Consider the following 25,441-nt stretch of genomic DNA (forward strand, 5'->3'; position numbering starts at 1 on the left):
CTGAGGGACTTGAGTAGAGAGAACAAAGCCAGGAGAATAATCAAGGCTGTTGAAATGGTCAGTGGGTTGTGAGATACTGTTATCGAATGCAAGTCTGTGTGCCCAACACACAGTGAGGACAAACAATACCAAAATGTCGTAGTTTGGAGCAGAGAAAATTTTATTGCAGGTCCATGCAAGGAGATGGGTGACTCATGCCTTAAAAATCCAAAACTCCACGAAGGCTTTCAGCAAAGCCCTTTTATAGGAAAGGTGAGGGAGGGGCGTGGTTAGTTGTTGCAAACTTCTTGGTGTCAGATCCTTTGTCCTTGAGGTCAGGTCACGATGTTCCTGTAAACCTCCACCAAAACAAATGTTATTCTCTGTTCTGACGAGAAAGGGCAAGGTCCCAAGGCTCAACCTTCACCCTCCGAGGTCCAGGTCCTGGCTAAGAGGACGGGGTCCCTGCGGGGGCCGGCTACCCTGCCCGGGAGCATTCATCCAGCACCAGGCTTAGTCCTCCCACCAGTGCCCAGGCCCGGCCGAAGAGGCAGATCTCAGCTGGTGGCGCCCTCAGGGCCAGGTCCCCAGACCCTGCCCAGCCATCACCACTGAGGACGCCGGGCGCCCAGGACCCAGCCGGCCCTCAGGCTTTTCATTTACACTGGAGAGAATCATTTGTGTAGGATCAGAAGGAGTACATGTTGTGGCGAATACCAACCAGGCGAACTCACAGCTCACCGTCGCCCTTCTTTAAGAACAGCCCACCACAGAGACGGACCTGAAGAAACGACGGGTGACGTCCTTGCAGCCTAACCCTGACCTCTGGCCGCCTCCTAGGGGTAGACAACCGGTCTCAGCGTATCAATTTTTGAAACTTGAACGGAAAGACTGAAACTGGTTGAAGCTGTTACCTTAATGGCAGTGTCCATATACTGGAAGTTGCTGAGGCCTCCATGGACTGCGACCCACGGAGACTGTCACCGCTATCAGGTCGCAGAGCTGGGTCCTGCGCCCGGCCAGTGGTCGGCCGTTGCGAGGGCTCTGGAGCTCTGCGGGACACAGCCCTCAGTCTGTCCCCGGGCTCCCCAGCTCACCCACCGGCCCCTAGGCCAAGGGCCCTGGAAGGCCCCAGGGAGAAGGCCGGGATCCGCCTCTCACCGCACTCTCTGCTGGGAGAGCCGGGCGAGGCTGACGGCTGGCGGAACCTGACCTCTAACTACTGCGCTAACGTCTCGCGATAACAGTCTCAGGCTAAGAGCCGCGCGCCTGCCCCGCCCCTACCAGAGGCCAGAGCGTGTGATGGCGAAGGGAAGAGAGAGGCAGGCACCTGTGCGGGACCCTGGGAGAACTGCCTGGGCGGGGAGTAGAGTCCACCTTAGAGGCTCTGTGCCTTCTTCCCTGTATGTTCTGGACACCCTGGTTTCCTGTTGACTGAAGAAGCGTGAGCAATGCCCTCAGCAGTTTCACTTCTAATCGTCATTGAATTTATACACTGACTCCTACTCAGAAATTCCCTGGAGGTCATGGGATTTTATTTCACTTTTGGTTCACTTATCTGACGTGAGGCTTCCCAGGAGTCCTCCTCTGCACAGCACATGATTGCAATTGCCAACTGCTCAATGGCCTGGAATTGCCCTCTGCCCCTCCCACCAGCCCTGAACCCTATTCGTCCCTCAAGACTAGTGCCAACGTCCCCTCCCTTCCTACACTCTCGCCATTTCCCTCCAGCTCTGTCAGTATCACCAGTCCCCACAGGACCCTAGATCCTCTGGGGCTACCTTGCCCAGCCCTCCTCTCCCCCTAGACTCCCTCTGGAGGCACCAGAGGGCTGGGTGGACTCTGACTTGTGGCCGTGGTCCCGGCACCTCACACGGGGCTACAGGTCTGGCGTTTAGGTGGTAACGGTTAGAGCTTTGCTAAACTCAGCTGCTGCCCATTTCAACTTGGGTCAGATTAACACGTGGGATTTTAGAGACGTCTAGTTCTGCTTTGCAGTTTTCTTTGGCTTCTGCCCACTATTCAAGCCAGAACGCTTTGACTCATGTGTGACTGAGGAAGGAGGTCCTTTCTGTCTGGTGTCTCCAGGCTCAGGCCTGGTGCCCCCCATCTCCTGCCCCTGGACAGCTTGGCCTTCATGCCTGCTCCCCCATGAAGTGTCTGAGAGGAAAACACTGGCTTTCTCCTTCTCCTTTCTCCGATTTGGTTTCTTCTCTTTTCCCTGTTTCTTGCAGTCGTTACTGAGGACAAATCCGTGTGCCCGACACACAGTGAGCCCAAACAATACCAAAACATCAGGAGTTTGGAACAGAGCTTTATGGCAAGGCCCTGCGAGGAAACACGTGGCTCATGCCTTAAATACCCCGAACTCTCTGAAAGCTTTCAGCAAAGCCCTTTTATAGGAAAGGTGAGGGAGGGGCGTGGTTAGCTGTTGCAAACTTCTTGGTGTCAGATCCTTTGTCCTTGAGGTCAGGTCACGATGTTCCTGTGAACCTCCACCAAAACAAATGTTATTCTCTGTTCTGACGAGAAAGGGCAAGGTCCCAAGGCTCAGCCTTCACCCTCCGAGGTCCAGGTCCTGGCTAAGAGGACGGGGTCCCTGCGGGGGCCGGCTACCCTGCCCGGGAGCATTCATCCAGCACCAGGCTTAGTCCTCTCACCAGTGCCCAGGCCCGGCCCACGAGGCAGATCTCAGCTGGTGGCGCCCTCAAGGCCAGGTCCCCAGACCCTGCCCAGCCATCACTGAGGACGCTGGGCGCCCAGGACCCAACCCGTCCTCAGGCTCCTCAGGCTGCCCAAACAGCGGTAGGAGGCCAGGCCCCACAGTCTGCAACCCATGCAGACTGCGGCTGTCATTAGGTCACAGAGGCGGGGATGGGGGAGAGGTTCACCGCCACTTTGAGGCCTGGGCCGGGCCAGCGGATGGCCGTGGCGAGGGCTCTGGAGCCCTGCAGGACACAGCCCCCAGCCTGTTCCCTGGGCCCCTCAGCTCACCTGCCCAAGGCCGGGTGAGCTGGAGGGCCCCGGGGAGAAGGCCGGATCCGCCTCTTACCTCACTCTCCTTTGGAGGACCACCACTCTGCCGACTGTTGGCCGAGGGGGGCCACTAACGGTGGCTTATTGACAGTTGCTCGTTGCGGGAGGGGCCCACTGCGGCGCCAAGCAGTGGCCGAGCGGGACTTGCAACTGCCGCTCTAACCTTCTGGCGTTAGCGGTCTCCCGGTAACCGTTGCCTGGTAACGGGTTGCATGGTAACAGAGTGCTGCAATATCCGCGTGCTAAGGGCTGCGCCCTGCCCCACTCTGTCACATAGCCCGATTCCTCATTATTCACGGCTTCCCTTCTGTTTCTGTCCATTTCCCCCTTCCAATAACACCTAAATGATTTTAACATCTGTTTTCTTTGTCACAAACATAAGCATATTTTTAAAAAACTCTCACGTTTATATTGTGTTGCTTTAACCTAGTAAGCCCCACTTTAATGCAACTAAATATATATATATTTGAGAAGGTCTTCATTTTGTGGGTGTGTGGGCATGTGATTCCACCTTCCAGCCTGGGATCCTCGGGCCAAGCTAAAGAAGCACCTCTGGCGGGTTCGCAGACATCAGAGCTGCCAAGGGATGGTTTAGCCCTGGAGACCCTGAGATCCAGAGAGGAGTCATGGAAACCCTACCCCTTTTCCCTACGTGGTCAGAGTTCATCATCTCCCTCCCTGCTTGCACTATGTCTGATGCATACTTCTTTGTTTGAAACGATCCCATTGAAATTATTTATTTAGAGCAGTGATTCTCAATCCTGGCTGCATATTAAAATAAACTGGGAAGTTTTTTAAAAAATACCAATGCCATACATAAAACAAGACAGCCACAAGAGTTGATAGTTGTTGAAGCTGGATAATGGGTACATGGAGATTCATTATGCTATATTTCTAATTTTGTATGTGTTTGAAATGTCCCATAATAAAAAGTTTAAAACTAAATATATAATATATATTATATAAATATATAAAATAATATAAAACTGGGCCTATAGCAAACCAGTTAAAATTGAATTTCTGGGGCCCCTAGGCTTAGAATCTGTAGTTGTAAAAGCTTCCCAGGGATTCTGAGGGTTGAGAGGGGGACATGGGGACATGAAGAGGATTGAAGTGATTACAGTAGCCGCCTCTGGACTGTGAGCGCTTTTTTTTTTTTTTTTTTTGGACTGTGAGCTTTTGATGAAATGTCAGATGGCTGCCCCTAAAGTATTACTCCTGATTTGGATAAATGATCAAACATTCCAAGAATGGTGACTAAAGACAACTCATTTATCACACTGTCTAGCTGAAGTATTTTAAAGTAAATTATAAGACCACCAACATTGGCACATGATGGCTTACTTATGTGTGAGCTTCTGAAGAGAACAGTCCTTTCTGTCTTCTTTGTATTTTCATTCTCAGCATGTAGCACATGGCCACTTTGTCATTGCCAGTAAATGTTTGTTAAATTAAGTTTTCTTTAAAAAGGAGATGGGGGTGACACAAGTAGACATTGGGTTAGGATGCCCTATCAACATAATGTTAAGAATACGAAGCTCTGGAGCTGGACTGCCTGGGTTCGAATTTCAGCTCTGCCACTTAGCCTTGTGTCATTCACAGTCCAGTAACTTAACTGCTCTGCACCTCAGCTTGTTCATATGTAAAATGGCAATAAAAAAGAACCTATCTCATATGTTTGTTATGAGTTCTCTGTCTCTGTCTCTGTCTCTCTCTGTCTCTGTCTCTGTCTCTCTCTGTCTCTCTCTGTCTCTCTCTCTCTCTCTCTATATATATATATATATATATATGTATATACTTAAAACCATGCCTGACACATAGTAAGCATTCAGTATGTTGCATTGTTAAGAAGACTGCCCTCAGAACGGTGCCTGGTACACAGTACATCACTGGCTTATAGTAAAGGTTTGCTGAATGAATGAATGAACATTCTGCTTTTGTGATTACTTGCCTCCAGTTTTACCCATTTCATTGTATTCTCCAGATAAGGAATACAGCAGAGGGTAACTTCTGAATGGAAGGTTAGGTTGAGAGTCAAAGGGAGTGATCTTGAGGTTGGAGTGGATTCAGTTTCAAGCCCAAGCCAGGAGGGCTGAGTGAACACTGGGAGTTTTAAAGTTGAGAGTCCTGGTGACTGCAAGAAAGAACGGGCATTTTTAGTTGACTCAGTCTGACCCCAGTGCCATGAAGAGCGGTGCCCACAAATTGGGCTGACCTTCCCAGGATCTAAACCTAGATTTCTTTCCACCTCTCTACCCTCCAGCTCTGTCTAAAATAAGAATCTGTACTGGCTTAGGCCTGGATTGATGTTAGAGATCCAGAGCTTCAAGGCAGCAGCAGGAATTTACTTCCAGATAAACACTGTCCTTTGTTTATCTTCAAAACATTATTAAAGCTCACACTTATGTGTAATGAAGGTCATTTAGAGTTATTAAAAGCCAATAGAAGTGCAGGCCAGGTTTGGAAGTGCAATATAAATGGGAGAGGGGTTATGTTTTCCTCTACTGGCTGACAACCTTGGGCAATTCCCCTAATCTTTCTGGGCCTTGGTTTCCTCCTCTGACACTCTGTGGCTTGATGACTAATATAAAAGGTTATTTAGAGAACACAATAATAATAATTATAGTGGATCAACCCAGCAGGGGCTAAGGGTTTCTTCTGGTAAAAAGTAAGAAAGAAATAAAGGAAAAAAGATAAGGATTTAGCCACAACGAAAGTTCCTGAATTCTAGGTTAAGAAGTTAATGAAGCCCATAAGCTAAGGACATCAGTGAAAATTTTGGAGCAGGAGAATGATAAGTTTAAAGAGTTTATAGAAGGAATTATCTGCACAGGTAAATAGAATGGACTAGAGGAGAATGAAGCTGAAGGAAAAGAGACTAGTTCGAGGGTGGTACCAGATCCAGGGTCTTACCACATGTCTGAGGGAATAGGCAGGAAGGGACATATACCAGGCAAATTTTGAAGAAAGTGACAGTGTCTGAGTGTAAGTCAAGTATTAGGAGGAAGGAGGGAAATGAGCTTTTTTTTCTTTTTTTGAGCACTGTGATGTTCTGAGTCAAAGATGACTCAGGCTTCAAGCCTGGTTGGCAGATGGTGGTGGAGGCTATTACAGTAAGGAGAGGAGGAACAACTTTAGGGGAGATGTTGATTTGATTTTGCATGGATTGAGTTTGGGCTGCTGTCAAGACACTGAATGGACACATAAATCAAACAGTATGGTTTCATAAATGAGAGGGTGAATACTGAGGATCAGGGAGGATTTCAGGCCTTTCAAAGGGGCATGGAAGGACTCAGGCATGGCAATAGTCCTATCACCTCAAAGCTCTCCTCTAAGGGGAAGGAGCCACCTCTGCTGGGGTAGAGGCAGGGCTATGATGGTCACCCCTGGGCCTGGGTGTGCTCAAGAGTGAGGTCAGAGGTGTGTTTAAGGCTGGGGAAAGCAGTATGTCACTTTCAGAATGTCACTTAGGACCACTCAACAAGGAGATCAAGGACTGGATAAGAATGCAGCAATTTGGGAAGATTTATGTTTCAATATAATTTCCTTTACATGTACAACCAGAGCTTCCTCCTGTAGAGATATTAAAGGTTAAAGTGTAACAACAGCAGGTGAAATTTTACAACAAGTTGCATAAATGAAGGCCATTCCTGAAACTTATGAAAAGATCTTTAGGGTTAAGCCAGTCTTCTCTGTGCCTGATCTTCTCTCGTTGCCTTTGTCTACATAATTAGAGTCTTGTCTTTAATTCAATTCAAGGAGCTTTTATTGCATGCTTACAACGTGGAAGACACAGAGAATGAGAAAATATAGTCCTTGCCTTTAAGGACCTTACAATCCCATCATAGAAACCTGACCAACATGGAATAAGCTATAAACCACCACTGCGAGGCTGCACGGGTACCAACTGCCATGACATGTGGGTGGCAGGCTTCCCGGGGGAGGTAGAACTGGAAGTGGACCCAGTATGACTGGCAGAATCTGAATGGAGGTAGTGGGGGCAGCAGGTGCAAAGGCTTGGAGATGGCATTGTCCACAGTATTTGTTAGGGGATCCTGGCTTAAGCACATTGAGGGAAATGGCAGGTAACTTTAGTTAGATTGAGTGGGGCCAGACCGAGGAGATCTCTCTTTAGATATGTTGGTTAAGACATCTAAATACAAGAAACCAACCTGAGCACGTTTACTTGTCTAACTATAATGTGGCGGTTAGAGCCCAGATGATGGAGTCAGATGGCTTGGTGTGAATCCTGATTTCACTCATTGCTAGTTGTCTAACCATGGGGAAGTTGTTTAATTTTCCTGTCCCTCAGTTTTCTTGTATGTAAAATGAAGTAATACACAGAATTGTTGGGAAGATTACATAAGATAATTTCTATAAAGAGATTAGAATGCTACCTGGTACATACTAAATGCTCAGGAAGTTTTAGCTTTTCACTTTCTCTTACATAGCATTCTGTATTGACTGAAAATTTTTGAATTAGTTGAATTTTATAATCATAAAAAAAAGACTTTATTTTAAAAAGTTCATCATAGTTCACCCATAGGAAGTTTCACTGCTCTGAAGACTACTCTGTCTGAATGAATGTCATTTCAAAAAGGCAGTAAAATCTCAGGCCCCTATACTTCTGTAGGAGAGCCCATCATTCCCATTTCACAGATGCGTAACTGGTCGGCCAACTTGGGAAGTGTTGAACAGCACATAGTAACTCCACAGGAGAAATTTGGTGATTTGGGCTACTTATCTTAGGGAGGCAATTCTTTGAATAAGTAATTGCAAGGAAACTATTTCTTTCAACCACTGTTAGAGTGTATGTGAATTCTTATGACATTTTTGGAAAAGTAATCCAGCACTGCTAACCTTTTGATATATCTGTTGACCTAGCTATTCTCACCAAAGAAATCTATCATATAGAAATGAAGCCACCAGTATGAGAATAGATGTACAAAACTTCTTATTGCAGCATCATTTGTAGTTGAAGAAAACTAGAAACAACTTTAATATTCATCACCAAGAAAACGGTTGGCTAAATTATGACATGCCCATGCTGTGGAATGTATACATCCAGGGAATAAATTAAGTCTATGTATAGCCCAGGAGGAATATTCATGATATATTGTGAATAACAAAGGAAAATTGCAGAATGCTGTGTGTGCTATGATTTCATTTTTGTTTAGAAAAAAACAAAACAAGAAACAACAATCATGTGTGTATATATTTGTATTAATGTGGAGAGATGTGTAGGACATACACCTAGCTATTAACATTTATTACCTCGGGGCCACGGAAACTATGTGTCTACAGTCTGACTTGTTAAAATGCACATGTATTGCTTTTGTAATTAAAAAATATATATATATATAGTAAGGTGGGGTGGATTTTGGAGGGAAATTAACATGAAGACCAAGATTGAAATCACTCAACTGCTTTAAATCAATCCTGGTACTCAGACCCTGAATTATAATGTTGTTTTAGGAAGACCTTGTGGGGTAACTGGGGTCTTTATTCAGTCATCACTAGATAATCCCAAAGAGAAGACGTAGAAGACGGTGGATGAATGTATTTGCTCCAGTAATCAGAAAGCAGAGACTCTTAAAAATCAGAGATCAGGAAGTTTGATGTTGATTCCCAGCAAAGTCCAGGAACAAATCACTAAAAAGTTTGCTTGCATGTATTTAGGAAATAAAGTAGCAATTATTAGGAGCCTGCATTTCTGGGAATTAAGTCATGCTAAAGTTAAATTAATAATATTTTAATCATATTTTAATCATTTAAATCATAAAATCATGTAAATATAAAGAATTGGAACTTTTCTCATAATATGTAAGTAGCCAAGATAAACATGAGTTAGAAATATACGTGAAGGTTCAGAGTATTGACTGATCTTAAAGATGCTTCTAGAGGTAGGTGTCTACCCTTGACCTTCTCCTTTCAAGTTATTAGCTATAGTTATGAAAAAGGAGTCTACAAAAAATGTCATATATCTGCATATAGATATAGATATAAATGACATAAAGCTTGGAGGGAGAGCTAAGTATTCTTAAGGATAAGATTAGGATGTGAAAAATTCCCGACAGGTTGGAGAAACTACAATAATAATATGTAAAGGAACTGGGTTACATGAAAAGTTCATTCAGGTTCAAAAAGTCAACTCCACAAGAAAGCAAGCAAGCTGGATCCATAAGAATACAGACCTTTAAAAGCTGAAGTATTGTGGGTAACCCTAAAGCGACTCTTGGGTGAAGCAATGGAGGATTACAACAAAGAACAAATGAAAGTGTGCCTCTGGTGTACACTGGGGGAGAAGGCCTGGTATATGGAGCCCAGTCCTGGGACTGCAGTACAAACTGAACAAACTCAGAGCAGAGTGACCAGAGAGAGGAAGCCTCTGGAATTCATGTGTATAGTGCCATGTAAGGGCAAGGGTTGACTCTTGAATTACTTGCGTGGTAGTCTCTGTTCAAGAAACTTCTCGGCAGGGGTTGGGAGCTACAAGGGTGTGGAGGGAAAACCCATGCTCTGCCTTTGCCCTGCCATCAAGCAAGTTCTGTTACCGCTCCCTTTTTCCTAACCCCACACACATTCCACCTACGTAAAGCCAGGTTTTCTAGAGTGTGGGCGAGACGGTTTAAGGTAGCACATAGACCCAGCATTAAATAACATCAAATCTCGGTGAAATTGCTAGTCCGGCTCTAAATTTCTTTCAGTCCACTGATTACATATATAGAAGAAAGTCTCTGTTTGGTGTTGGTAAGTTTTTGACATCTCCCTTATACTTGTTAATCTTTTGTTTTTAATAAGGAAAAAACAGGCCTGGGGCATAGAGCTTGCAGCAAGCCACGGTATCTAGCTGGAATTTTAAACATTGTTATGCTCTCATTGTATTTATTTTTAGGATTAATTTATGATAAGGAACACTGGTTTTCCATTTAAGGTAATGATCTGAAGTTTCTGATGGGGAGCAACATAAAATGTGAGGGAGTCTAACAGTGACTTAAAGTAAGAGAACAGGAAGTACAGCCTCATACAGCCCAGGGTAGGTCTGTCTCTAGGGAGGTTCTTGCTGGGAACCTGGGTGGAGTAAAGGGAGGGATAAAACAAAAGAGGGGGACTTCCCTGGTGGCGCAGTAGTTGAGAGTCCGCCTGCTGATGCAGGGGACACGGGTTAGTGCCCCGGTCCGGGAAGATCCCACATGCCGCGGAGCGGCTGGGCCCGTGAGCCATGGGCGCTGAGCCTGCGCATCCGGAGCCTGTGCTCCGCAACGGGAGAGGCCACAGCAGTGAGAGGCCCGCGTACCGCCAAAAAAAAAAAAAAGAGGGGTTTGGGTTTTGGAAAAAAAGAAAGAACTCCAATCCTGCATATTGAAGAAGGTTCTCCAAACACGTTGTTCTCCTACTGACTGGGATGGACGGTGCAGAAAACAAAGTGTGTCTGTGAGCATTCACAATGCATCACCTGTCCTTCGGACAAAGGCTCCCTCTCTCTCCTGGTGACCTAGGTGACTTGGACCAGATGGAGCAGTTGCAGCCTGTTGCTTGCATCATTCACCCAGCCTTTACTGTGGAGAGTGAGTCGGCAAGTCAGCAGTTTCCTTTCAAAGCCCGTTTACTTAGGTTTTTTAAAAAAAGTCTCAAGCATTGTATGTATCCCCATGTGCATAGCAGCATTATTCACAATAGCCAGAAGGTGGAAGCAATCCAAGTGTCCGCTGATGGATGAATCAATAAGCAAAATGTGGTTTATACACACAATGGAACATTATTCACCTTTAAAAAGGAAGGGAATTCTGACACATGCTGCAACATGGATGAACCTTGAAAACATTATGTTAAGTAAAACAAGCCAGATACGAAAGTAAATACTGTATGGTTGTATCAGGTGCTCTAGAAGAGTAGAATTCATAGAGACAGAAATTAGGATGGTGGTCACCAGGGGCTGGGGGGGAGGGGCGGTGGGAGTTATTGTTTAATGGGGACAGAGTTTCAGTTCGGGATGATGAAAAAGTTCTGGAGACGGATAGTGGTAATGGCTGCACAACAATGTGAATGTAGTGAATACTACTGAATTATACACTTAAAAATGGTTAAAATGGTTTTTAAGAGTTAAACAAAATCATTAAGTATAGAGGAATCCAGGAATGCCTAGCTATGGAGAAAGCAGTGAAGGTATGTGTCATGTCTCTCTGTCTGTTCCCACGGCCATCGATCGCAGCCATTCTCACCCTTCTCTGCCCTGCTCTATACCCCAGGGCCACATCAACGTGCCTCTTGTCTTCTGGCTTCTAGTTGCAATCACTCAGTGGGAGCACCAGCAGAATGGGGGAGGAAAGAAGAGTGAGGGTGGAGAATCTTTTCCCCTGGTTCTCTCCCTGCAGGATTGCTGTCCGATGACTGTTCCTTCACCAAAGGTCCCGCAGACCTCTCTGTCTCCAGACCCTGGTGCTCCTTCCTCTGGCCTCTTCAGACATAAGACAGTAGTAGCTCCCACTGGCCCCAGTCCCAGGGAACTGCACTGTCCCTTGTGGTTTCCTCACTTCCTACGAACACCTTTATAAATAGTTCTTTTATTAAATTCTCAAATTACACAATTTGAGCACACCATCTGTTTCTTGTTGGACTGTGGCTTGATACAAGGTTATTTATAAAGATCAAAGTTTGGGAAACACTGACCCAAAGAAAATCCACCTATATTCCCAAAAGATCTCTCTGATCCCCCAAACCTTCCAGTTACCCAGAGAAGGCAATGGTAAGGGATGGTGAGTGGTACCATCTTCCTCCCCACCCTCCACCCCCTCTCTTATACCAAGCACTTCTTTCCAATTGCTACTTTTTAAAAAACATTTATTTATTTATTTGGCTGCCTTGGCTCTTAGTTGCGGCGCGCGGGGCTTAGTTGCCCTGCGGCATGTGGGATCTTAGTTCCCTAACGAGGGATCGAACCCGCGTCCCCTGCATTGGAAGGCAGATTCTTAACCCCTGGTCCACCAGGAAAGTCCCACAATTGCTATTTTAATATAGAGAATTCAGCATCTACTGTTTTCTCCAATCCCACAGACTGTAAATCACCTTTTCTGTACATAACAGAATTCCGTACCAATAAAACAAACGATTCAGATATTCCATGGAGTTTTATTTGAAAAAAAAAAAAAAGAGCCTTTTTCCTGTATATGTTTCTGTTGAATCCTAGGTACAGATGTCCAAGGATATGGGGCAATTGCAGTTAAGTATGAATAGGAAAGTTGAAATGGTATCTCTGTAAGCTTCTTTAAATTCACAATGGAGATAAAGCTCTGTAAAATGAGCTCTCTCTCCTCTCTAAGGTAGCTAATTATGGGGAAAATAACCAAGATTTTTGTGTTCTTTCTTAGTAGTAATAGCTTAGAATAAGTTGAACCGCCACCCCCAATCCAGGGAGATGTATCCTGCCCTTATATAACTATATACAGGTTATTTTCAGGTCATGAGAAACAGTCTCACTTGCTTGTAAGTTCACTGGCTCAGGTAAGCAGACGGTCCTTCTACTGCAAGAGAAGAGCAACAAGAGGGTGTGTCCTCAGGGCAGGTTCCTGATTGGTCGGGAGAGAGGGCTCAGAGTTGCGTGCGCCTGTGTTTCGGTGATGTCAGGTGAAAGAATTCTACAATCGTCTATGGGATGATTACTCTTGGATTACCAGGAGCCCACTCCTGTCCTCCGAGGGCCAGGTGTGGAAAGACTAATACTCTAAATGCCTACTAGAGGTGGGGTAAAGGGGACAGGGATTCTGGATCCACACCCATGACTGTGACCAGTGGAGGCTAAAGAAGGGGAAATATGCAAGAGCAATGTTTGTTCCAATAAAATCTTACAGAGAAACTAAGTATAGCAGGTAATAAAACATATATGTATATATAAAAATATATATTTTATATATATCGTATGTTATAATTATCTATACATATTTAATATATATATATTTCAGATAAAATGGAGTTTCTTATATTAAAGTGGGGATGGGGAATTAAAGTCCAACCTCTTTGTCTTCTTAGCATCCCAACCCAAGATGGCCCTGCAGGAGGTTCAGGAAAACCCTGGGTCTTCTGTCACCTCCGCATCAAGGAAGCTCATACCCGTGATGAGATTGCACCTCAACAAGTGTCACATCTAAGGTCAGGATTGATCCTTGTGGGTGTGTCTGGGGCGGGGTGGATACGGGGCTTACTTGTCATGGACGGGCAAAGGAGCAGTGCAGAACATCCCGATAACGATAGTCCGGTCTTTTTTCCAAACTCGGTTGGAAGGCTGAAACTTGAGTTTCACCTGGTTTATCTGGCACTGAGGGCTGGGGTGAGCTATGATTCCTTTCCCGTGGCGTTGCTGTCTAGGTCTGTAAGGGAAAGGCAAAGTAACTTACTGCCGCACATGTTTGGCCTTTGCCTCCCCTTGGCTCCTAGGGGCTCCGCGGGTAGCCCGGTGAGTTAGTTCCTGGAAGGTGGGCTCCACGGTCCTCTGCATCACCCTCACCAGCCCCTCGGCCCACACCCTCACAGCTTTGAATGTGATGCAGAAAATAGGTGTTGCTTTTTGAAAGTGAATAAGTGGACCCTGCAGCAAAATAGTAGCCCTTGGATTTTCACATCTGGGAAAGGGTCCTAGTTAGTGAAGAACTGAATTCAGGTTAGGGAAGATCTGAATTCTGATTAGTGAATATCTTCAGTCTCAGGTCCATCTACCTGGAAGTGGAGGCCTCTTCCAGGATGTTCAGTTCCAAGAAGTTTGTGTGAGGACTTCTCTATTTTAGACTGAGTATGAAAGTGTAGATGGAAACAAATGAACAAACAAACAACGGGCCTCGAAGCCAGACAGAGCTGCGGTGGAGTCCAGGTGTGGTCTCCTCCCAGCTGTGGCTTTGGAGTCACACAGCCCTAGGTCTAAGCCCCAGCCACCCCCCCATGCCCCGCCCCCCTGTGCCCTGCTCTGGCCTGTTCCAGTCCCCTCTGGGCTCAGAAAGAGGGACTGTGAGAAAGAGGGAGAGCCCGGAAGGCGCTGCTTTCCCCTCCGCGGTGGCACTGGGTGTTGTCTAAAGTGAGCATGGTTTCCCTTTCCTTTCTGGCGTCTTCATACTGATGAAATGTCTTCTTTGTGTACTTTCTAACCCAGGATTAGTCATATAGTTTGTTTTGTCCTTTTGAGGAAGATTTGGTAAAACTTTGTTTAAAAGCTGTCCCGTTTTCTTCCCTTCTCTCTCTCTCTCTTTCTTTCTTATTTTTTTTTTTAGATTTCAAAAGTGTTTTGAAGTATTTCAGAGGAAAAAATAAGAAGATTATTCACTTTAAGAGTCTGCTTGGATGGAGAGCTTGCAAACTAGAAGGGCTACAAAGGACACTGTGAGTGAGTGGCCTGGGGACTTGGCCCAGGTAAATTTTCTAATTGGAAGGAAATCTTGGGGTTTCACAAAGTTATAGAAAGTAGGGGAAAGACCACACATAAACCCCCTCCCTTCTTTTAAATTTCTGTTCTGCAAGAGGAAACAAGAACCAAGGAATTGAAGATAATCATGTTCTGATAGCCTTCTTCAAAACAATAATGCAAATCTCTTTGGGGAGAAAAAAGAAGGAATCTGTGGATGTCCATTCCGATCACTCAGGGAGCTTCTAACAGTGTAGTGGTTGAAGCCATACCTGGAGATTCTACTGCTACTGGTCTGGAGTGGGGCTTGCTGTCAGTATTCTTTAAAGCTCTCCAGGTGGTTCTAACAAGCAGCCAGAGTTGTGTGTCATTGTCATGATTCCTGCCAGTGTCGGCTCATCTACCAGTGGGCTGGAAAGGTGATAAAAACACCCTTGCAGAAGTAACGTGACCTTGAACTGATCTAATGAAAATTACTCAGCTATAATCTGCAAGGCTCACGTGGGCACCCCAAGATCTGTGTGGGTGTCCTGACTGCCTGCTGTCCTGTGCTGTGCGGCCTGGGTGAGTTGGAGCACTGCCTGGTGGGAGAGTGTCTGGGAGCCCAGACGGGAGCTCCTCCCAGCAGAAACTTGTCTTTCCCTGACAGCAGTTAATATCCATCACTGCAGCCTGAGAAATGTTTCCAAACCCAAATCTGATCCCATCACTCTCTTGTTTAAAATTCCCAGCAGCTCTCCAAACTGCTCTCAGGATAAAACCCCAAATCCCTACCCTGTCCTTCCAGGCGTGGCATGGTCTGACCCTGACTTGCCCCTCCAGCTTCCTCTCCCCATGCCTGGTCCCACTGCTGTCTGCTCCCCATGTCATATCTCACTAACCCCTGGTCTGGGGGGAAGGATCCTCCAAATCCTTCAGATCTCAACTCAAACATTGTTTCTTCACGCTTGGTCAGGCTCTATCTTATTTGTTCTCGTAGCCCCTGCCACTGCTGACAATTGTGCATTTCTGTGTATGGGCACTGGTCACGTCCCTGTTTGTGCTCCATCTATCCCCCTGCAAACCACACTTCTCAGGCTCCCCTGCACAGGCGGGACGCTGCTTCAGGCAGTGATTTGGAGGAGCTGCATTTCCTCCCTGCTTCCCACTCCTGCCAATCATTCCCACCCTGCACCGCCCATCCCATTCCTTGTTCTACCAACACCACCTGGCTTTGTCCCTCGAGCTCTGGGGTGGAGTGACTCCTTTTGCTGATCTCTGCATTGCCTCCCCATCCTCCTTTCGGGTTTTCAGTTCTCCCCACACTTTTGTAATTAGCTCTTTGTGTTAATTTCCTTCTATGGGACTGCCTGGCTTGGGCTCTGGTTTCCAGGCTGAGCCCTGACTGAGACAGTGATTTATCTGATTAGTCTGTCTCCTGCTGACTTGTGAGTAACTAACCAATGACTTTTTTTTTTTTTTTTTTGCAGTACGTGGGCCTCTCACTGCTGTGGCCTCTCCCATAGCGGAGCACAGGCTCCGGACACGCAGGCTCAGCGGCCATGGCTCACGGGCCCAGCCGCTCCGCGGCACGTGGGATCTTCCCGGACCGGGGCACGAACCTGTGCCCCCTGCATCAGCAGGCGGACTCTCAACCACTGCGCCACCAGGGAAGCCCCCAATGACTTTTTAAAGAAACATGCACCACTGCTGCTGAGTTCCTGTCCCCTGCCAGGCTTGCGGCTCCCTGCAGTTGAGGCTCTCTGCCTGCTTACCTCAAGCCTGGTCTCACCAGCTGCGAGGCCCAAGTGTGACCCAACAAAGAAAGGAAATCAGCCCCAGTTCTAGGGATTGGCACCACTCAGCATCAACCCTGCTGGTCCTCACCTTGCACTCATTTGCTAACTGACCCTCTGCCTGAGAGTCTGTTCTAGAAACCCATCTAGTACTGCCCCCCTCTCCTCCCATCCCTCCGCCCAGGAGTAGGTGCTTCCCAGGCTCTGGCCAGCCCTCCCTGGGCCAATGGCTGAGGCCTTCCTACTTGCTGACATCCCTAATGACCCCTGCCTGGATTCCTGATGCTGTTTCCTATCAGGGACCCAATCCCCAAACTCTCCCCACCTGTTGGGACGTTCCATTACTGCTGTCTGCCTGCTTGTCTGCTATTGTCTGAATACACTATACTTGGACCCAGTACTGATCGTGAACCTGGAACAGTTGCCCAGCCTGTATCTGTGGGTCCATCTGTGGCAGGTGCCACCCTCACCCCCCTCCCCAGCTCAGCTGGCTCCACCCACCCATCAGTGATCACACAGTGCCTGTCCTGGCATATATGTGCATGTATGTAAATGGAAGGAGAGAAGCCAGCCATGTGGGACACTTACGTACATGGTGATCGTGACCGAGGAGGTGACACTGCTGCTAAGGAAGGTGACCGTGATGCAGGTGTCCTGGTTTCTCAGCTTCAGCAAGTAAAACTCCACAAGGCTGTGATGCACTAGGAAACCAAAGCAGAGCAGATAACTGGGCCAGAGGTCAGTGGGTGCAATGCACAAAATGTCCCAGAGAGCAGCAGGGCAGTTGGGAAATCTCGCTCTCGCTCTTAGCAGCTGTGTGACCTGGAGCAGATTACCTGTTGTTGCAGGTTCTCAGCTTCCTCTAGTGTAAATTGGGATAATAAATTACATACCCCACAGGTCTGAATGAGAATTAAATGCGTTAATGCATATAAAGTCCTTAGACAGTGCCTGTGCCTAGGAATCATTCAATACATGAGAGTTTTTATTATTACTTGTAATCCTAGAATGTGCCACTCTTTGGCACTGTGTCACTCTTTGTTACCAATGAGTGACATTATCCTGATGGTGTGATTTTGAAAGAACCAAAAAGGGTCTATCTTATACTAAACAATTAACTCATAAAATAGAGCAACGCCCCTCCCCCCCTTAGCATACCCCCTGTGTCAGGGAACCCACCATGTGTGCAGGAGATGACTACTGCCCTCCCTGTGGTGGCTGGGTGCCTGTGTGGCATCTCCACCTGCTTGGGCAGCACAGACACCGAGGCTCTCAAAGCCGGTATTTTCGACACAGACTGGCTGAGCAGCCTGGTTCACGGTGATATCCCCAGACCTGCTGCCCCTTTGGCAAGAGAGGTTAAGAAGGGTTACAGCTTCCCCAGCATCCCATCCTTTCCTCACTAAGGGGTAAGCCCATCTGGTGGCACCATGCAGTGACTTCGGTCTCCGAACATTTTCACAGACTCCTTTGGTGGTTGGGACATAGCTAGAGCTCTGCCCTACCTGTACTTTTTCGTTTGTCATGTTTTATGGGTGAACATTGGGAGGAGGGACTAAGTGAATTTAAGGAGAGTCAGCTCTAAGTTGGAGGAGTGATGTGGTCCATCGGGGCTCATGGGGTTAGTAACAGGACTCACTGCCAAGAACCCACAAGAAGACAAGGGAGCGCTACGTGCTCCCCGCTCCACAGAGCGAAACGTCAGATGCCACGTCCCCTCTGTCTCTCTTTCTCAGTTGTTTATTACGGATGCAGATTGTTATGTTGATGGGCAAGGGCTGAACTGGAGTGGATATCTGCAATGTGGAAAAACGGCTAACTTACATAGCTTTAGGAATTTAATTCTCTGGGCTGAGTTTGATATATTATATCGCTTCTTCCTTTATCAGCATGTATCACTGATTAAGAAAGTTTCCTGAGGTTCTGCTTCTCTCTTCTCTGATTACCCTGAAAGCCCTAGGAGGGCCAGGTCTGCTAACATTTGGTGGGTAGGAGCTGGTAGTGAAATCCGACCTGCTTGGGGACATGACATGGGAAACAGCCCATGAGCCCTGGATGGTTTGCCAGGGGAAATGGGTCCAAGGCCAGGCCTGCTGCTTACTAGTTGTATCGCCTTGCCTAAGTCACTGAACCTCTCTGTGCCTCAGTTCCTTCATCTATAATCAATAACCCCCAACATCACCTCACAGAACATGATGAGGATTAAATGAGTTGATGGGGAGAAAACATTTCGGGTGAAACATTGCTCTACAAGAGAAAAGTAATATTGTGAGAAAAATGATTTTTTGGAGAAGATTCTCTGTCCATTCTGGTGCCTGCCTGGCAGAGGCCAACGGTGACTACAGGCCAAGAGTGCTGGGTGATGGGAGCTCAGTGCCATGATGGCTTGGGAGTGGGTGAGAGCGGGAGCTGCCAGGTGGGCTACCCGGTGGGTGCCCCGTACCTCCCACCCCCAGGAGAGGATGGGTCCAGCTCTGATGCTCAGAATGGAAGGCTCAGAAGAGGCAGGTCCCCTGAGGTTTTTGAACAGACACAGCCATACTTCTGGGGGAATGGGGAGGGAGTCTCACAACAAAAATGAAACAGTCAGAAAATGTATGGCCTGGTGAATCACCCTTAGCAGGGACCTAAAAATGCCTTTAACTTCCAGGTGTTCCTCAGGCTCCCTGGCTATGCGGACAGAGAGGAGCTGTCGCGAAGCTGCCCTGGAGCTGGAAGTAGAAACGGGATGTCTGGTTCCTGCAGCCCCACCTCCGACCCAGACAAAGTCCTCCCTCAGGCTGACCTAACTGAGAAATACAGCTGAAAAGAGCAGGTTCTTGGAAGAGGGGACAGAGACACAAGTATGGAGGCAGATGATGACCTGGAAAAGGTAAAGGTTTTGGAGTCAGAAGACCTGGAGTTGAATGCTGACCTCTTCACCCACCCACGCAGCCTTGGGCACATCACCGCTCGGGGCTGGGTTCTCAGATGAGCTGATACATGTGGAAAGCCCACAGGTGACTCTTGTAACCCACTTTATTCCTAAGAAGTAGCTACGTATTCTCTCTGGCATGAAGTTAGAAACACCCCCACCTCATCTCCCAAATTCTCCCGTTGACAGAGGGAAGGGAGTTATTACTTACTGAGTTCCAGTCACTGTGCTGGTGATTGTGTACTATGTATTTTATTTTATCCTCACAATTGATTCTTTGAAATAGGTACTGTTATTTTTCCCATTTTCCACATAAGTCTATAGAGGTTCAGAAAGGTTAAAAAAAACTTGTTCCTGATGACACAGCTGGTAAATGGAGAAGCCGAGATTCAGATCCAGGTCTGGGTGACCACAGAGCCTGAGCTTCGAGCTCTGTCTCACACTTCACCAGGCCCTCTAGTACCAGGAAGGTAAAGCCACAAAGACCCCTCCACCAACCAACCAGACACCAGCTGATCAGAAAATCATTTAGAATTAGGTGATCATATAATGTCCCCTCCAAACCAGCGTACTTCTATTCTGAACACACAATGAACCAGGATAACAGGATAACAAAATCAGGAAGTATAGTCAACCTAGTTAAGATGCAAATAGCATAGGGAAGGAGGATGGTTCAGCCTGTAATGTATGTCATAGATACTAAGACGCCCATTTCTCTCACATTAAACATCTCTCACAATCGCTGGCATCTTAGCTTCAATGAAATGCAGTGGTTAGGAGCCATAGTAAACAGCTGGAATATGTATATGAAGGTTCAGTATTCCTCGTGGACCCCGACCTAGGAGGGCTGCCAGAGTGGGAGACACATAGGATGGGCAATAAGGAGGGGGAAATGCATGCAGGAAGGAGAAATCCAAAAGGTACTCCCAAATACCACTCCAGAGAGAACCTACACTGGAAGGCAGGTTTCCATGGTGGGGTGGGGAGGAATGAAGACCAGTGTACCGACAGTAAGGTAAGATGCCGCCAAGTTTTCATCCACAGAGCAGTGGTTTGGGCTAGCTCTGAAAAGTTTTGGTTCTATCTAAGACCAGTAGCTGCTGTCCCCCACCTCTCCCTTCCCATGACATTTTTGCCCCAGGTCTTCACCTCCCACTTCAGCTACCATGCTGGGCTGGACACAGCCCAAGACAGAGCCCTGGACTCAGCTGGACAGCACACTGGCAGAGCTGAGCAGCTCATTTGCCCGCACTCACCGCAATATGGAGCCGTGGAAGTGGTCAGGAGGTAGACCTTCACTTCCTTGGGAAGTGGCTCTATCTTAACACCACCTTGTTCCACCAGTCCTAGAGATAGAGAAGCAAAGACAGCAGAGCCCTGAGGAGGCCATTTCAGGGCTCCACGGCACCCAGCCATGTATCGATTAATTCATGCACCCATTTATTCCACAGACAACTCCACTGTATACTCATGATGCGCCGTGCCCTGCGGTGAGTCCTGGGATACAAGCGACCCCATCCAGATGGGAATAAACATACAGGTAGACAACAAATACATTCTGCAGATTGTCTGGCCCATTCCCAGGGAGTATTTATAAGAAATTTGAAATGATGTCTTCAACTTGCAAAACAATCTATATGACAGTTGTTTTAGTGGCGTTTGTATCCTGTGCACTGGAGCACAGGGAGGTGCTTGAGCTGAAGAATAGTGGTTGGCAAGTCAGAGAAGGGCATTCCAGGCAGAAAGTATAGTCTGGGCAAAGGGACACAGGGTGAGGAAACATGAAATACTCTTGGCGGTATAAGTAGTTAGCATCCCTGTGGTGTTTGGAAAAAAGGGAAAGGCTAGCGAGAGATGAGGCGGGGCAGTGTGAAGTGGTTGTTAAACCGTCTGGTCCATCACAACTGTGGGAAACAGTGACATATGCCCGATGAGTAGGAAGTAATATTGATTCGCTTTATTATGGGAAACCACCCCTGCTTTAACATTTTGTCAAGCTGATATTAATTTCATTTCTATAAGCAATGGCAGGCTGCTGCGGTTCTGAGTGGCAGCCAGGAGTGGGAAGTGGGAGAGTGAGGGAGGGGGAAGACCCATTTACACTACCCAGGCGTTTTCCTGGAGCCCTCCACACTGGATGACCCCAGGATTTTCACAGCCATGATCTGCACAGGGTGAGTTGAGGCTGGAGCCTCAGCCTTCCTGAGCCCTTCTCTCCAGACTGGCCTGGATCATCCACAAGTGTGCCCAGGCCACTCGGCAGTTAGGAACCCCTCCAGCCGGCATGAGGTCTCACACCTCTAAGGTGGGCACAGTGTGCCAGCCTTGGGGATTTACAGCCTATCAGGAATTGGAGAATGGCTGGCCTAGCGAGGAAGACCTATGGTGAGCATCGGGTCTGAGAGTGGGTACAGACAATCTGGACTATACCAGTGCTTCTGGAGAGCATCCTGAGGCTGGACTTACCTGCCAGTGCCTGTGTGTGGGGGGGGGGGGTTGTGTGCAGAGCCAGTATGGCATCAGGCAGTGGTATAGAGGGTGAGGGGTGGGACGCAGAGAGCTAAACACCACCTTCCAGGTGAGGACAGGCTGAACGACTCATTGCTTAAGTTTTCTTTACCCTGCTCGGGTAGACCTCTTGACCATAGGAGATCAGGACTTAAAGAGGTGACAAGATTTGAACTTTCCCCAAACTGTCAAAGGAAGCCAAAGGGGTAGCGTTTACCGATCCTTGGACAGGAAAGCAGAAAAGGGTTGAAACAATCCAGACAGTGTCCAGCAAGGAAGACCTTGTAGCTGGTACAAGGAAAGGCCATCAATGGACAGGAATTCTCCAGGGCACTGATGTAGATGTGCACAGCCCTCATGTGATCACAGATCAGATAACTGTAGCCTGAACAGGGCAAAAAGAACACAACGAAGGTTTCAGTTCAAGACAAATGGAAACTCCCTCCATGCTACTTACTGTAATTTTATTGAATTTTATACTCCAACAGGCTATAAATACGTGGGATGTCCCTGGAGCCACATTTTAAAAATATTAATGAACATGGTTACTACACTCTCACTTTTCTTTTTAACTTTCCTGGGTAACTTAGTTAATTTACCAAGAAAATTGTTTACATACACACCCATTCTTCCACGATCATAAAAACTCTCTTTAAGAAAATGGGAACATACAGAGAGCTGGCGATCCCAACCCTCCCTCTCAAAACGGATATCTGTCTGCACATTTTTACCTTCTTCAGCATCACCCACACAACCAATTTTTTACAACCTCATTATACACAACCCAGCAACAAGACAATCAAGGGAGTCCCCCGCAGTTCACAGTCCATCAATGAAAGCCAATGCGTTAGACCTTCAAGATGGCAGAGTAAGACACGGAGATCAACTTCCTCCCCACAAATACATCAAAAATACATCTACATGTGGAACAACTCCTGTAGAACACCTACTGAACGCTGGCAGAAGACCTCAGACTTCCCAAAAGGCAAGAAACTCCCCACGTACCTGGGTAGGGCAAAAGAAAAAACAGAGACAAAAGAATAGGGATAGGACCTGCCCCTTGGGAATGGATCTGTGAAGGAGGAAAGGTTTCCACACACTAGGAAGCCCCTTCACTGGAGGAGACAGAGGGTGGTGGGAGGGGAAGCTTTGGAGCCACAGAGGAGAGCACAGCCACAGGGGTGCAGAGGGAAGAGTGGAGAGATTCCTGCACAGAGGATCGGTGCTGACCAGCACTCACCAGCCCGAGAGGCTTGTCTGCTCACCCGCCAGGACGGGTCAGGGCTGGGAGCTGAGGCTCAGGCTCAGGTCAGATCCCAGGGAGAGGACTGGGGTTGGCTGTGTGAACACAGCCTGAAGGGGCTAGTGCACCACAGCTAGCCGGGAAGGAGTCCGGGAAGAAGTCTGGAACTGCCTAAGAGGCAAGAGACCATTGTTTCGGGGTGCACGAGGAGAGGGAATTCAGACCACCGCCTAAACGAGCTCCAGAGACGGGCGCGAGCCGCGGCTATCAGCACAGACCCCAGAGACGGGCATGAGACGCTAAGGCTGCCGCTGCAGCCACCAAAAAGCCTGTGTGCAAGCACACGTCACTATCCACACCTCCCCTCCCGGGAGCCTGTGCAGCCCGCCACTGCCAGGGTCCCGTGATCCAGGGACAAATTCCCTGGGAGAACACATGGTGCACCTCAGGCTGTTGCAATGTCACACTGGCCTCTGCTGCTACAGGCTCACCCTGCATTCCAATTATAACTACTGTACCCCTCCCTCCCCACAGCATGAGACAGCCAGAGCCCCCTAATCAGCCGCTGCTTCATCCCCTCCTGTCTGGGCAGGGAACAGATGCCTGAGGGCGACCTACATGCAGGGCCAAAACCAAAGCTGAACCCCAGGAGCTGTGCAAACAGAAAGGGAAATTTCTCTGTGCAGCCTCAGCAGCAGAAGATTAAATCCCCACAATCAACTTGAGGTTCCCTACATCTGTGGAATACCTGAATAGACAACGAATCAACAAAAAATTGAGACGGTGGACTTTGGGAGCAACTGTATACTTGGGGTTTGCTGTCTGTGACTGATTTGTTTCTGATTTTTATATTTATCTTAGTATAGATTTTAGCACTTGTTATCATTGGTGGATTTGTTTATTGGTTTTGTTGCTCTCTTGTTTTTATTATTATTTTATTATTACTTTTTAAAAATATATATTTTTATTTTATTATTATTTCTTTCTTTCTTTTTTTCTCCCTTTTCTTCTGAGGTGTGTGGCTGACAGGGTCTTGGTGCTCTGGCCTGGTGTCAGGCCTGAGCCTCTGAGGCGGGAGAGCTGAGTTCAGGACACTGGACCACCAGAGACCTCCTGACCCCACGTAATATCAATCGGCGAGAACTCTCCAAGAAATCTCCATCTCAATGCTAAGACCCAGTTCCACCCAACAGAGCTGGGCATGGCATAGGGCATCCAGCAAGCTCCAGTGCTGGACGCCCCATGCCAAACAACTAGCAAGACAGGAACAAAACCCAACCCATTAGCAGAGAGGCTGCCTAAAATCATACTAAGTTCACAGACACCCCAAAACACACCACCGTACACAGCCTTGCCCACCAGAAAGACAAGATCCAGCCCCACTCACCAGAACACAGGCACCAGTCCCCTCCACCAGGAAGCCTACACAAGCCACTGGACCAACCTCACCCACTGACCATAGACATCAAAAACAACAGGAACTATGTACCTGCAGCCTGCAAAAAGGAGACCCCAAACACAGTAAGTTAAACAAAATGAGAAAACAGGTATATGCAGCAGATGAAGGAGCAAGGTAAAAACCCTCCAGACCAAACAAATGAAGAGGAAACAGGCAGTCTACCTGAAAAAGAATTCAGAGTAATGATAGTAAAGATGATCCAATATCTTGGAAATAGAATGCAGAAAATACAAGAAACATTTAACAAGGAACAAGAAGAACTAAAGAGCAAACAAACAATAATGAACAACACAATAAATGAAATTTAAAATTCCCTAGAAGGAATCAATAGCAGAATAACTGAGGCAGAAGAACGGATAAGGGACCTGGAAGATAAAATAGTGGAAATAACTACTGTAGAGCAGAATAAAGAAAAAAGAATGAAAAGAATTGAGGACGGTCTCAGAGACCTCTGGGACAACATTAAATGTGCCAACATTCGAATTATAGGGGTCCCAGAAGAAGACAAAAAAAAAAAAGGTCTGAGAAAATATATGAAGAGATTATAGTTGAAAACTTCCCTAATATGGGAAAGGAAATAGTTAAGTCCAGGAAGTGCAGAGAGTCCCATACAGGATAAATCCAAGGAGAAACACGCCAAGACACATATGAATCAAATTATCAAAAATTAAATACAAAGAAAAAATATTAAAAGCAGCAAAGGAAAAGCAACAAATAACATACAAGGGAATCCCCATAAGGTTAACAGCTGATCTGTCAGTAGAAATTCTGCAAGTCAGAAGGGAGTGGCAGGACATATTTAAAGTGATGAAAGGGAAAAACCTACAACCAAGATTACTCTACCCAGCAAGGATCTCATTCAGATTTGATGGAGAATTAAAATCTTTACAAACAAACAAAAGTTAAGAGAATTCAGCACCACCAAACCAGCTCTACAACAAATGCTAAAGGAACTTCTCTAGGTAGGAAACACAAGAGAAGGAAAAGACCTACAATAACAAACCCAAAGCAATTAAGAAAATGGTAATGGGAACATATGTATCGATAATTACCTTAAATGTAAATGGATTAATTGCTCCAACCAAAAGACATAGACTGGCTGAATGGATACAAAAACAAGACCTGTATATATGCTGTCTAC

The 25,441-nt window shown here is 46.9% G+C and overlaps 1 protein-coding gene across 5 annotated transcripts in view; it reads right to left on the reverse strand.

Annotated features, from left to right (window-relative positions):
- Positions 1 to 12,124: 12,124 nt before the first annotated feature.
- PLA1A (phospholipase A1 member A) overlaps positions 12,125 to 25,441 on the reverse strand; it is a 33,746-nt gene continuing 20,429 nt past the window's right edge. Inside the window, exons 7-11 of one of the 5 annotated variants that reach the window (XM_060150543.1) lie at positions 21,816 to 21,983; positions 20,347 to 20,436; positions 16,769 to 16,877; positions 13,215 to 13,379; positions 12,125 to 12,581 (exon numbers count right to left, since the gene is read on the reverse strand). In XM_060150543.1, the coding sequence (XP_060006526.1) occupies positions 12,569 to 12,581; positions 13,215 to 13,379; positions 16,769 to 16,877; positions 20,347 to 20,436; positions 21,816 to 21,983 (545 nt within the window). In that variant the 3' untranslated portion in view covers positions 12,125 to 12,568. Of the gene's footprint in view, positions 12,811 to 13,214; positions 13,380 to 16,764; positions 16,878 to 20,346; positions 20,437 to 21,815; positions 21,984 to 25,441 lie in introns of those variants that run through there. The other 4 variants (XM_060150542.1, XM_060150541.1, XM_060150544.1 and 1 more) reach the window with 4 other exon arrangements.

The sequence above is a fragment of the Lagenorhynchus albirostris genome, chromosome 5 (genome assembly GCF_949774975.1).
Source record: "Lagenorhynchus albirostris chromosome 5, mLagAlb1.1, whole genome shotgun sequence".
Classification (NCBI taxonomy): Eukaryota; Metazoa; Chordata; class Mammalia; order Artiodactyla; family Delphinidae; genus Lagenorhynchus; species Lagenorhynchus albirostris.